This window comes from Maylandia zebra, linkage group LG7 (genome assembly GCF_041146795.1).
Source record: "Maylandia zebra isolate NMK-2024a linkage group LG7, Mzebra_GT3a, whole genome shotgun sequence".
Taxonomy (NCBI): domain Eukaryota; kingdom Metazoa; phylum Chordata; class Actinopteri; order Cichliformes; family Cichlidae; genus Maylandia; species Maylandia zebra.
This window is the reverse complement of record NC_135173.1, coordinates 33,800,796-33,811,941: the sequence shown is the minus strand read 5'-3', so window position 1 is coordinate 33,811,941 and position 11,146 is coordinate 33,800,796. Positions and strand designations below refer to the sequence as shown.

At 40.8% G+C, this 11,146-nt stretch overlaps 1 protein-coding gene across 1 annotated transcript; it reads left to right on the top strand.

Moving 5' to 3' along the window:
* Positions 1 to 2: 2 nt before the first annotated feature.
* Positions 3 to 10,924, top strand: LOC101479085 (uncharacterized). The gene is made up of 7 exons (XM_024799728.2): positions 3 to 214; positions 2,146 to 2,290; positions 2,366 to 2,461; positions 8,437 to 8,581; positions 8,801 to 8,946; positions 9,300 to 9,439; positions 9,779 to 10,924. Exons 1-7 carry the CDS (start codon positions 115 to 117, stop codon positions 9,925 to 9,927), a joined length of 921 nt encoding a protein of 306 aa, XP_024655496.1. The 5' UTR covers positions 3 to 114; the 3' UTR covers positions 9,928 to 10,924.
* The last annotated feature ends 222 nt before the right edge of the window (positions 10,925 to 11,146 follow it).

Here is an 11,146-nt window from a genome sequence, read left to right as displayed (position 1 = left end):
GGGCGTTTACGTGGAGCACGTGAAGGCGTCACGTTCGGGTCCGTTTAGCTCCGTCCGCTGCTCCCTGACAGTTGAAGAGGACACACCGAGGCACGAAGCAGCGAGAAAGACAAAATGAAGGACGTCAATATTCTGCGGATTCTCGTCATAATCCTGTGTGCGGTGGTTTTTGTTGCCGTTTTAGTCTTTAACGCTTTGGCCGGAGCGGGCAAAGGTAGGTGAAATATCGCTGTTCAAGAAGTGAGTTTCACAGAGCTCGAAAAAGATTAAAAACATAACTGCAAGACTGTTAAAACTGCACACGGTGGTACATTCTCGGTGTTTATTTCTGGTTTTAGTTTTCTTCCTTCACAAAAGCTGTATTTTCAGAAGTTTTGTTAACTGTTTACTGCAGCTGTTATGTCACCAAAGCATGTTACACCAACCAGTGAGCCGTCATTTCCAGGACTGCGTATTTACATAGCTGGTACTGCTAACTGGCAGGAGTAACAATAACGGCTCACAAACTTCCCAGAGTTTGTTATAGTTATGAGAGGGGGCTCAAATTAACCAGTTATTAGTACGAAGTTTATATTATTTTTATCCTAATAAATAGTCTAAGTAAAGTGTAGGAATAGTGACTGTGGTATCCCTCCGCCCACTGGTTCTGCTGGACGGGAAAGATCCAACAGTGATTTATTTATTTTTATATATATATTCAGGGTGTGGCCGAGAAAATGCTCCGCTCCCACATGGATAAGACTCATTTCCTTCCTCAGTGAGCTGGCAAATAGTAACAGTGTATCCACTTTTTTTCTATTTTAATCACAGTTTTTACTGTGATCAATTTGTTTTATGTAATGATAGATATTAAGTCATTATTTTAGAGATCTTTTAGGAGCAGCAGGCACTGTGATTCATGTAAAAAGTGTAAGAGCTACTCTGCAGCAGAGAAATGGTGAGCTTGAGACAAAGAGGTAGTCTAAAACGCACACGTTAAATTTAAGCCTGCCTTCTAAAATAGAAGTGCATTACATTAATGGAAACGAAAAGAAGTCCTTATAATTAGGACACATTGATGTTTATACCTACGAGAGGTGATCCTGCATAGGTCACCAGTCCGTCACAGAGAAACGATCGTCCACATTCATGTTGACACCCACAGCCTTGCCTCTTACAGTCACGTCTTTGGACCGTGGGAGGAAAGTGGAGCACCCAGAAGTCACAGTGTTTAGGATAGATTTAGATTTTTTTATGGCAGGAGGTTGTTATGTGTGCACGCATCAAAAGGAGGAACACACGTTTTGTTATATGAATTGAATGCATATGTGTTTGCCAAGCCTTTTTGTGACTGACGCATAACTGAACATAATAATCAGCTGCTCCTGAAGTGAATCTCCTCCATCTTGGACTGCAGCAGGCCTCTTGTACTCCTTGTTCTGCTCTCGAGCCTCACTGTGGCAGCAGCTCTGCATCTGCTTTAAGTTAAGACTAAGACTTAGGAAGTTGTATAAACCTGAACATTGTCTCCCTGTTAACCTAAGATCTTTTCCTGTGAGGTACTTTTTAAAAAGTAGGAGAGCCGTTCTCAGAATTCTGTAATGCTTTCAAAATGACAAAGTAAGGGTCAGTTTTTTTCTGTTGTAGCTTATTGTTTATCAGTGATTTTACTACTTAATAAAGGTCTTTATGTTTGAGTAGTTATAAAGGCTCAAAGGGAACATCTACAAACAAAATGAGGACTTTCTTTAGTTTACTTCGCATTTAAGATGTTGCTAATTTAACAAACAGTCCCAAAAAGTTGGAACAGGTAAATAAAAGTTTGGAAAAGTAAGTGGTACCAAAAAATACTGGAGGAACATTTTGCAACTAAGCATTTGATTGGAAACAAGTCTGTAACATGACTGGGTTTCTCAGATGTAAAGATGGGTAGAAGACGTTCATCAGTCAGTAAGCAGTAACCCTGCTGATCTGAGACATTTCTCTTTAATCCAGCTGAAGTAGTTCTGTTTTTCTGCATTTCCCCCTGTAACATCTAGTCACATCACATCAGTTTTCTTCCATCTTTGTGTTTGCTGCTTTGTTGCCCCTGTAAACAAACCAGCTGGAACTGGAATGCAAACTCCACCAGTGCACATTTGTTTATTCTCTCTGTCTGTTTTCCAGGTCCCTTTCATACTTCTACAGGAAATGTATCAGCCCGCTATGAGACAGGCATCACTCCAGCTGGCTGGACCTTCTCCATCTGGGGTGTTATCTATACCTGGCTCACCCTGATGGTGATTTATATCACTTCATACACATGCAGAGGGTAAGCTAGCATCAAAACACCTGGACTAAATCTAAACACACAGGATGAAACTGATATTTCTCTCTCTGTTAATAGATCCTGGGCTCAGTGTCTGCTGCCCTACGGCTTCCATATTTGCTGGCTCTCCAACATGGTGCTGAACATTATATGGCTCCTGCTGTGGGACGCAGAGTATGTCTTCATTTTATTTACTACTACCTGTTCTTATGCTTCTTTTGGCTGCTCCCTTTACGGGTCACCACATCGACCTCTTATCTCACCCTGTCGCCAGAGTCCCTAGATCCATATTCAATATCCTTTATCCAACATATCTATAATCCTTCTTCTATAAATGTCCTTGTCTCTCTATATTTGTCTCCAAAGTGCCTGACTGCCTATTCACTCTTCACCCTCTACATAGCTGCCTTCACTTCCTCCCTACTAAATATGCATTCATGAATCACTAACTTTCCATCTGTTCTCTTCTCTCTCTCTTATTTTCTTCATTTATGCACTCCTCAGAGTACTTTTCCATCTTCTCACAACATTCACTGCACTCATTAGTACATTTCCATCTCTATTCTTAATCACCCTAGTCAGAGATTGAGCTGGAAAGGATGTGCAGCAGGTTACCGCTCAGAGTCTCCTGTGCTCTTGTCTTTGCTTCTCTTTCAATTTGTCTCTTGCACACACCGTATATCTGCTATAACCAGATTGATCTAGGATTTTTTTGTTAGGCAAATATCAATATTTTGTGATTTTTAAAAACCCAATGAGTCCTTACCTTAATATGATGACAATACAGGTGTGATCTTGTGTTGTCGCTGCACTCATAGATTACTCATTTCCACACTGCCTGAGTCTGCTTGGAGCAGCTAGCTGTTGTGTTTGTGGCATTCCTAACAGGGAAGTTGCAGAGTGTGGTGAACAAACTCATAACACTCATAATGTAGTTGAACTTTTGTGTCTCTTGTCTCGCCTTTACTTTTAAGATGCTCATATATGCCATTACTGATTTATTGTTGGATGGCTAATATCAGCTGATACATTATCTGCTGTTTACAAGAGCTCCAGCCCATCCAGTATGAATATCTTATTCTACATATTTGATTTAGCACTGCATGTCTTTCCTAATGTACCTCAGCAGTTATCCATTTGTGGCTTTTGGCTCCACCCTGGCTGGGTTCTGCTTACTAGGAGTTTAATTTGTTTTTACTATTTTTCTGCAGCACAGTACAAAATTGAAAACTTCAAGACTGTTAAATTATACATGTGGTCGTATCAGAGACATAATAAGAAGGAATGGACCCTGGAGTTAAAGTTTAGTTAAAGAGAAAAAGGTTTAGCAAGAGCAGCACATGGTTTAAATTGTTCCACGAGCTTCATGAGGTCGTAAACTGGAGCTTTTTCAACATTCCTGAAGTAGTTCTCACATATGCTGAACACTTGTTTTTTCTCACTTGTGCGTCTCTCTGCACTCAAGTTCATCTGATACACTCTCATCACCCTGCTGGTGGGTTAGACCTCGCAGGTGTGTTTTGGCTCGTTGTGCTCTTGGAAAAACAAATGATGGTTCCAGACCAGGTGTGTCTGTGAAGACTGGAATAAATTCCACATGTGTTACTAGCAGAGCACGAGCACTTGTAGGACGAGCTGTTCATCCAGACTGAGTCATGCAAATAACTGGAACTCGTTTGAGCCAGAACTGAAGTTATATCTTTGATGATGGCTCCAAAACAGTGGTTCCTCTGTATCGGACTTTGTAACACTTGGCGACCAAACAAAAATTCAGACAGGACAATTTAGGATGATCATCCTATACTGTGAATACTAAAAAAACAATAGTCAGTGCAGTGCAGCATGAAATGATGTGCCGTTCCAGCCACCATGGAAAAGAAAACATAATAAATAGTTCTCACGTTTCGTAGTTCTCATGTGGCACAGCGGTACTTGCAGTAAACATACAGTACTGACAAAAGCCTTTTGCACAGTATACATGCATCTACCCCTTCAGTTGACTCATCCACTGTTTGCTGAAGCCTCATCAGAAATGGTCTCAGTGGAAAAGTGGCTGCCAAGAAGCCATTCTTATGAAAGGAAGAGAAGGATGACATATGCCAGATTTCACAAGAACTAGACTGAACTGGTCTGATGGAGTGGTGAATCCAAATCCAAACTTGTATCCAAGTTTTTGGTTCAGCTCATTATCAATATGTATGGAGGAGGACAGGAGAGAGGTATAACAATGAGTGTGTACAGCCACCTGTAATCTCTATTATGGTTTGGGGCTCCATTTAAGCCGGTGTTGCTGGGAATCTTTTCCAAATTGATGGAATTGTGAACGTAGAAATGTGTTCACAATGTGCAGATTTTGATCCATCAAGTAATACCATCCAAAAAAATCATGTCATTGGCAACGACTTGATTTTTCATCATGGAAAGAATCTGAAACACACTCCCAGTAGATTAAAAACATACCTGAACAGGAAAAACACACAGATTGGCCTGCCTAGAGCCTGGATGTCAACATTACTGAAGCAGTGTGGAATCATTTGGACAGAGAACAGAACAAAAGGCAGAAACATCCAAAAAGATTTAAGTGTCCTTAAACATGAAGATTAAAGATGGCCAATGGCCATAACAGGCATTGCCTTTAAGGCTCATTAGAAATGTACAGACTGTATGGATGCACGTTTCAATAAATCACCATACTTAGTGATAAAGATTTATTATGGATGTGCAAAGAATCATACTGATAGCTGTGCCAAAGTATGCTACAGTGGGGCAAAAAAGTATTTAGTCAGCCACCGATTGTGCAAGTTCCCCCACCTAAAATGATGACAGAGGTCAGTAATTTGCACCAGAGGTACACTTCAACTGTGAGAGACAGAATGTGAAAAAAAAAATCCATGAATCCACATGGTAGGATTTGTAAAGAATTTATTCGTAAATCAGGGTGGAAAATAAGTATTTGGTCAATAACAAAAATACAACTCAATACTTTGCCAACAAAGGTTATGTTACAATAACAGAGGTCAAACGTTTACTATAGGTCTTTACCAGGTTTGCACACACAGTAGCTGGTATTTTGGCCCATTCCTCCATGCAGATCTTCTTGAGAGCAGTGATGTTTTGGGGCTGTCGCCGAGCAACACGGACTTTCAACTCCCGCCACAGATTTTCTATGGGGTTGAGGTCTGGAGACTGGCTAGGCCACTCCAGGACTTTCAAATGCTTCTTACGGAGCCACTCCTTTGTTGCCCGGGCGGTGTGTTTTGGATCATTGTCATGTTGGAAGACCCAGCCTCGTTTCATCTTCAAAGTTCTCACTGATGGAAGGAGGTTTTGGCTCACAATCTCACGATACATGGCCCCATTCATTCTGTCCTTAACACGGATCAGTCGTCCTGTCCCCTTGGCAGAAAAACAGCCCCATAGCATGATGTTTCCACCCCCATGCTTCACAGTAGGTATGGTGTTCTTGGGATGCAACTCAGTATTCTTCTTCCTCCAAACACGACGAGTTGAGTTTATACCAAAAAGTTCTACTTTGGTTTCATCTGACCACATGACATTCTCCCAATCCTCTGCTGTATCATCCATGTGCTCTCTGGCAAACTTCAGACGGGCCTGGACATGCACTGGCTTCAGCAGCGGAACACGTCTGGCACTGCGGGATTTGATTCCCTGCCGTTGTAGTGTGTTACTGATGGTGACCTTTGTTACTTTGGTCCCAGCTCTCTGCAGCTCATTCACCAGGTCCCCCCGTGTGGTTCTGGGATCTTTGCTCACCGTTCTCATGATCATTTTGACCCCACGGGATGAGATCTTGCGTGGAGCCCCAGATCGAGGGAGATTATCAGTGGTCTTGTATGTCTTCCATTTTCTGATGATTGCTCCCACAGTTGATTTTTTCACACCAAGCTGCTTGCCTATTGTAGATTCACTCTTCCCAGTCTGGTGCAGGTCTACAATACTTTTCCTGGTGTCCTTCGAAAGCTCTTTGGTCTTGGCCATGGCGGAGTTTGGAGTCTGACTGTTTGAGGCTGTGGACAGGTGTCTTTTATACAGATGATGAGTTCAAACAGGTGCCATTCATACAGGTAACGAGTGGGGGACAGAAAAGCTTCTTACAGAAGACGTTACAGGTCTGTGAGAGGCAGAGATTGTCCTTGTTTGAGGTGACCAAATACTTATTTTCCACCCTAATTTACGAATAAATTCTTTACAAATCCTACCATGTGGATTCATGGATTTTTTTTTGCACATTCTGTCTCTCACAGTTGAAGTGTACCTCTGGTGCAAATTACTGACCTCTGTCATCATTTTAAGTGGGGGAACTTGCACAATCGGTGGCTGACTAAATACTTTTTTGCCCCACTGTAAATATCAAGGTGACTATGTAGGGCTGCTCAATTAATCGAATTTTAATCACGATTACGATCTGGGCTTTCAACGATCATTAAAAATGGCATAAACCGGTCCGTAGCGCAAAAAAGGTTGGAGACCGCTGATTAAGAGGACCCGAGGGAAGCTCGGAAAGCTAAGCAGAAGTTATTTGGAGAGGAGAGTGACTGCCGTTGGTTGAAAAGAGAGGTAAAAAACAACTTCAGTGGTGTTGCACACTATTTTATATTATTTTTTTAAAGTCATTGTTAACCCTTTAAAGCCGGTCAGAGCAGCACGCTCCGTTTTGTGCAACTATTTTTAAATCCCTGTAGAACCGGAACCGTGTAAGCTAGCACAATAATTTGTTTTGCATATGAAACCGGAGGAGTTGTACTTACATCTGATGCCATCAGCTTGTCCTCGGTCACGGTTTCCTTCCACATAAAGCTTTGCAAAAATTGCATAAAAAGCTCTTGCAGCAACAAAAACATAATATTCCAGAAACACGCTTTGCCGATCCGATCAGCTGTTCGTAACACTTCCCACATTGAAACAGATGTCAGCGCGAACTGTCGCATGTCCGCCATTTCCTGCTCGAAACTGGAAGTGACGTCATTTTCGCGGAAATTGTAGTTTTTTACTCGTAGGCCTTAAAAACCTATACTGGTCATGTTTGACTTTTCTGAATAGTTTCTGGGATGCTTAGAACTCGAATTGCACTGCTGGAAATAGTTTATTTTGATGCACCTGCTGTTTTCTTTGCAAATTTGCATCATAGGATTGTTTTTTCGTTTTTCCTGCAGTATATAAAAACTGGTGTATCTCCAAAATAAAACTATGAAGACACTCAAAATAAATTTCCTGTTGTTGTAAACTATTTTTTGCAACTTTTTTGTATTTAAAGTTTTGAGGGATAAACCTCTTAAATTTCTCCAAGTAGATATTTTACAAATATGTAAAAAAAAAACGATTTTCAATTTTTTTGTAGTTTATTGCACTTTTTTGCAATTAATGTATTTACTATGGACTTAATGCATACATATTATTAAAATATGGGCTATAACAGTTGCATAGCAAATTGAAATGCTCCCACAAATGGCACTACAACATGTAAAAAAATAATATGAGCTCTGGCGGATTTGGTTCTATAGTAGGTCTTAAAGGGTTAAATAAATATCGTCAAATAATCGAGATCTCAATTTCAGTGAAAATAATCGTGATTATCATTTTTGCCATAATCGAGCAGCCCTATGACTATGCATATCTGCAGAAAGGCAAATAAATATCCTTTGAGATCTTTGTGAATGGAAGCATTTATGTTAGTTTGTGAATAATGAGTAGTGCATGAAATAAGAATGACCAAAATGTAGTATAAATAATATGAATATGCAAATAATGAACATGCAATTATGTACTGAAAGCTCAGTTTGCCTGAAAGTCACTGTGGTAAATTATGTTCAGTTACTACAATGCGGACACACCATTCAGTTAATAACAAAAGGAATTGTTGCCCCTTTGTCAGCTCTGTCTCTCTGATGTCTGACCTTGTAACTTAATAATCTGTACTTTATTAATCACATTCACTCAGTTAAGCAGTGGGCAGCCACCAATCCAGTGCCTGGGGAGCAGTGTGTAGGGACAGCACCTTGCTCAGGGTAGCCGTTCAGTGGACTTGAACTCCCAACCTTCTGATCATGGGGTCACCGCTCTACCTACAGAGCTGTTTCTGCCCCCTATTTATTGCATTCATTGTTTCTTTCTGTTTCTCTGTCTTCCAGGATGATGCTGGCGTCTTTGGTCGTTTTAATCCTGATAGCGGTTTCCGGCTACAGCGCTCTGTTCTTCTGTTGCTTTGCCACAGATTACTATGGACTCTGGTTACAGACATACCATCGCAAAGACCTGACCTTTCTCAGAGTACTGGTAGGACACAGTCAGTGTGAAAATTTCTTTGATTTTTGCATATTCGTCACACTTTAGTGTTTCAGATCATCAGACAAATGTTTATATTAAAATACCCATGGCAAATATGTTTTTAAAAAAAAGAAATTAGGAAGGGGGCAAATACTTGTTAGATGAGTGTCAGCTCTGTCCCCAAAAGGCAATAGTAAGAAACTGTTTGTCTCATTTTCTTTTTTTCAGGTCCAAAATGGTTTGGCTGTCTATGCTACATGGACTTCTATCGCCTCTCTGATCAATTTCTCTGTAGTTCTCCACCTGTGGGGTGTGGATAAGAGCACGGCAGCAACTGCGTCACTGTGCATCCTGTTTGCAGAGGTGGTGGCATGGTAAGCTCTGATTGGATGAGGTTCAGGCACAGGGATGTGGGAGCTAACAAGAAATTACCTTGAAGATAATTTCTATGATCAGGGAGACAGAAGAAAGTCAAATATAGATTCACCAGTTAAATCTGATTTTTTTTTTTTTTTTTATATAAACGAAAGCAAAGGTTTGCTTTGCCCTAAAATTCACCCTTAAGAAGCCACTTAAATTATGTGATCTCCCTCCATCTTTTGTGACTCTAAAAACCCCAAAACACTGATGGTGTAAGAACGACACGCATAACTGAATAAAAGTCTGTGAGAGAATCTCCAAACAGTTTGTTTCAACAGTAAACAGAAACACTGTTTGATGATGGCAGGTTCATTCTGGAGAACTGGGTGCTGGACCGCTGGGTGCGCAACATCCTCACAATCTACCCGGTGGTGATCGTGGCTCTGGTCGGAAACGTCTACAAGCACTTCAACCCAGCTGATCCCACTCCAAACGCCATCTTTATGGGTGAGTTCAGCAATACTTATTTATCAATAATGATTATTAATGAGCCAGTATTTTTTGTTTGGTTTGGGGTTTCTGTTCCATTTGAATATTATACGGGTGTTTCATGCATGGAAAAGCTGCTTTCTCCACTGAAATGCTGCTTATGAACTACTAGAAATGTGTAAACTTTATAAAATAGTGAATCTGTTTTTGTCACCCCTGAAACACAAATATAATAAACTTGTGTCACAAGAATCATCAGTTTATTCAGTGAACAGAGGCAGAGAGGAGTTCAGTTAATTTAATGTCCAGCCTTGGCCGACCTAACCACTAGCTGCCCTGCTTGTTTTCTCTCTGCAGTTGTGCTGTTGGTCGTGGCGTGCATCCTTTTCGTGTCCAGATTCTTCACGGTGCTCTGGAGGAACAAGTGGCGCCCCCTCCACTCCCCGGGCTCAGCACGGCTAATGGTGTCACCCCTCGACGGCAGGACGTTCAGAGTCCTTTCTTAAACGAAACTCGTGCCTCCCCAGACCCACTGAGTTACATGTTCACACCACCTCCACAGTCATGTTTGAAGGTAGATCTAAATGTTAAACAGAGTTTATCTGTCAGCATGGGGAACAAATGTATTTCTTCAGTAGAAGAAAGAGTCTGCACGGGAAGGCAGGAAACCCACAAATCTTTTCTATCTGTTCTTCAGCTGTACTGAAGAAAATAGAAATACCGTCTTTAAAATACTTTAAATTCTTTTCAAAACTACTACAACTATTTAATACACTGCTTAATTTTATCTTAATGTACTTTATTCATGTATTTCAGTGTTCCCCACTCACACACTTTAGTTTGCAGGTTTATTAGTGGTTCCCACAGTATATTTGGCAGCTCATTTTTGATTTCTCTTTTGTTTTAGTTTTTTATCCATCTGAGACAAGTTCACACTCCATGACTTCATGATCTCTGTGCTCTTATTTTGAAAGTTCGATCACTGCTAAATAGGGATGGGTATGGTATTGCACCGGTTCTGACATAAACGGTAGTAACCAGACCGAAAAGCAGCGCACATTTTGGTGCTTTTTTTTTTTTCCTGAAATGTCATACATCTGTTTGTCCTGACAGATTCTGGTCCTGAAATCAGGACGAGAAACTCCAACTCCAGCTTCTTGGACTGCAGATAGTTGATGTTAGCTGGGTATCATGAACCTTTTTTTTTTTTTTTTTAAATTTAAAATAAATAAATAAGATTGTAGTCATACCAGAATGCCAAAACACCCGGCCATACTAAATGTGTGTGGGGAAAAACTTCATTGCATTAGATTCATGTTTTATATTCTAAGACTGTTTGTTATTGCACTTGTATTTGCTTTTGTACATGTATATCAATGCTGTGGCACTAAACCTCACTGTACAGTATGATGACGTTTGACAGTGGAACTTGACTAACTCTTCCTGAAGCACTTACAGTTTTGTTGGCCTTGAACGTTGAAATAAATAAATGAATGCAGCCTCTCTTGTCTCCTGACTCTTTCAGTGCATGTAGAATCAGGCTCAGCAGGGCTTTATGTTCTTTGTGTTCGGCTGCTCCTGTCTGATCCACTCAGCTTGATCCACATGCGTTTTCCTTGGTGCTTAGAATGTTTTTCACTATTAACACATCCACATTTGATTCATACACTCGGGTCTGTGAGTACAGTCTGTTTCTGATTGGCTGCGCTGTGATCCCAATGAGGC

Bases quoted from the DNA above. Each gene is read 5' to 3' on its own strand.
- LOC101479085 (XM_024799728.2), top strand. From the start codon at position 115: ATGAAGGACGTCAATATTCTGCGGATTCTCGTCATAATCCTGTGTGCG. The intron at 215-2,145 runs GTAGGTGAAATA...TCTGTTTTCCAG, and splicing joins TTTGGCCGGAGCGGGCAAAG to GTCCCTTTCATACTTCTACA. The intron at 8,947-9,299 runs GTAAGCTCTGAT...TGATGATGGCAG, and splicing joins TTTGCAGAGGTGGTGGCATG to GTTCATTCTGGAGAACTGGG.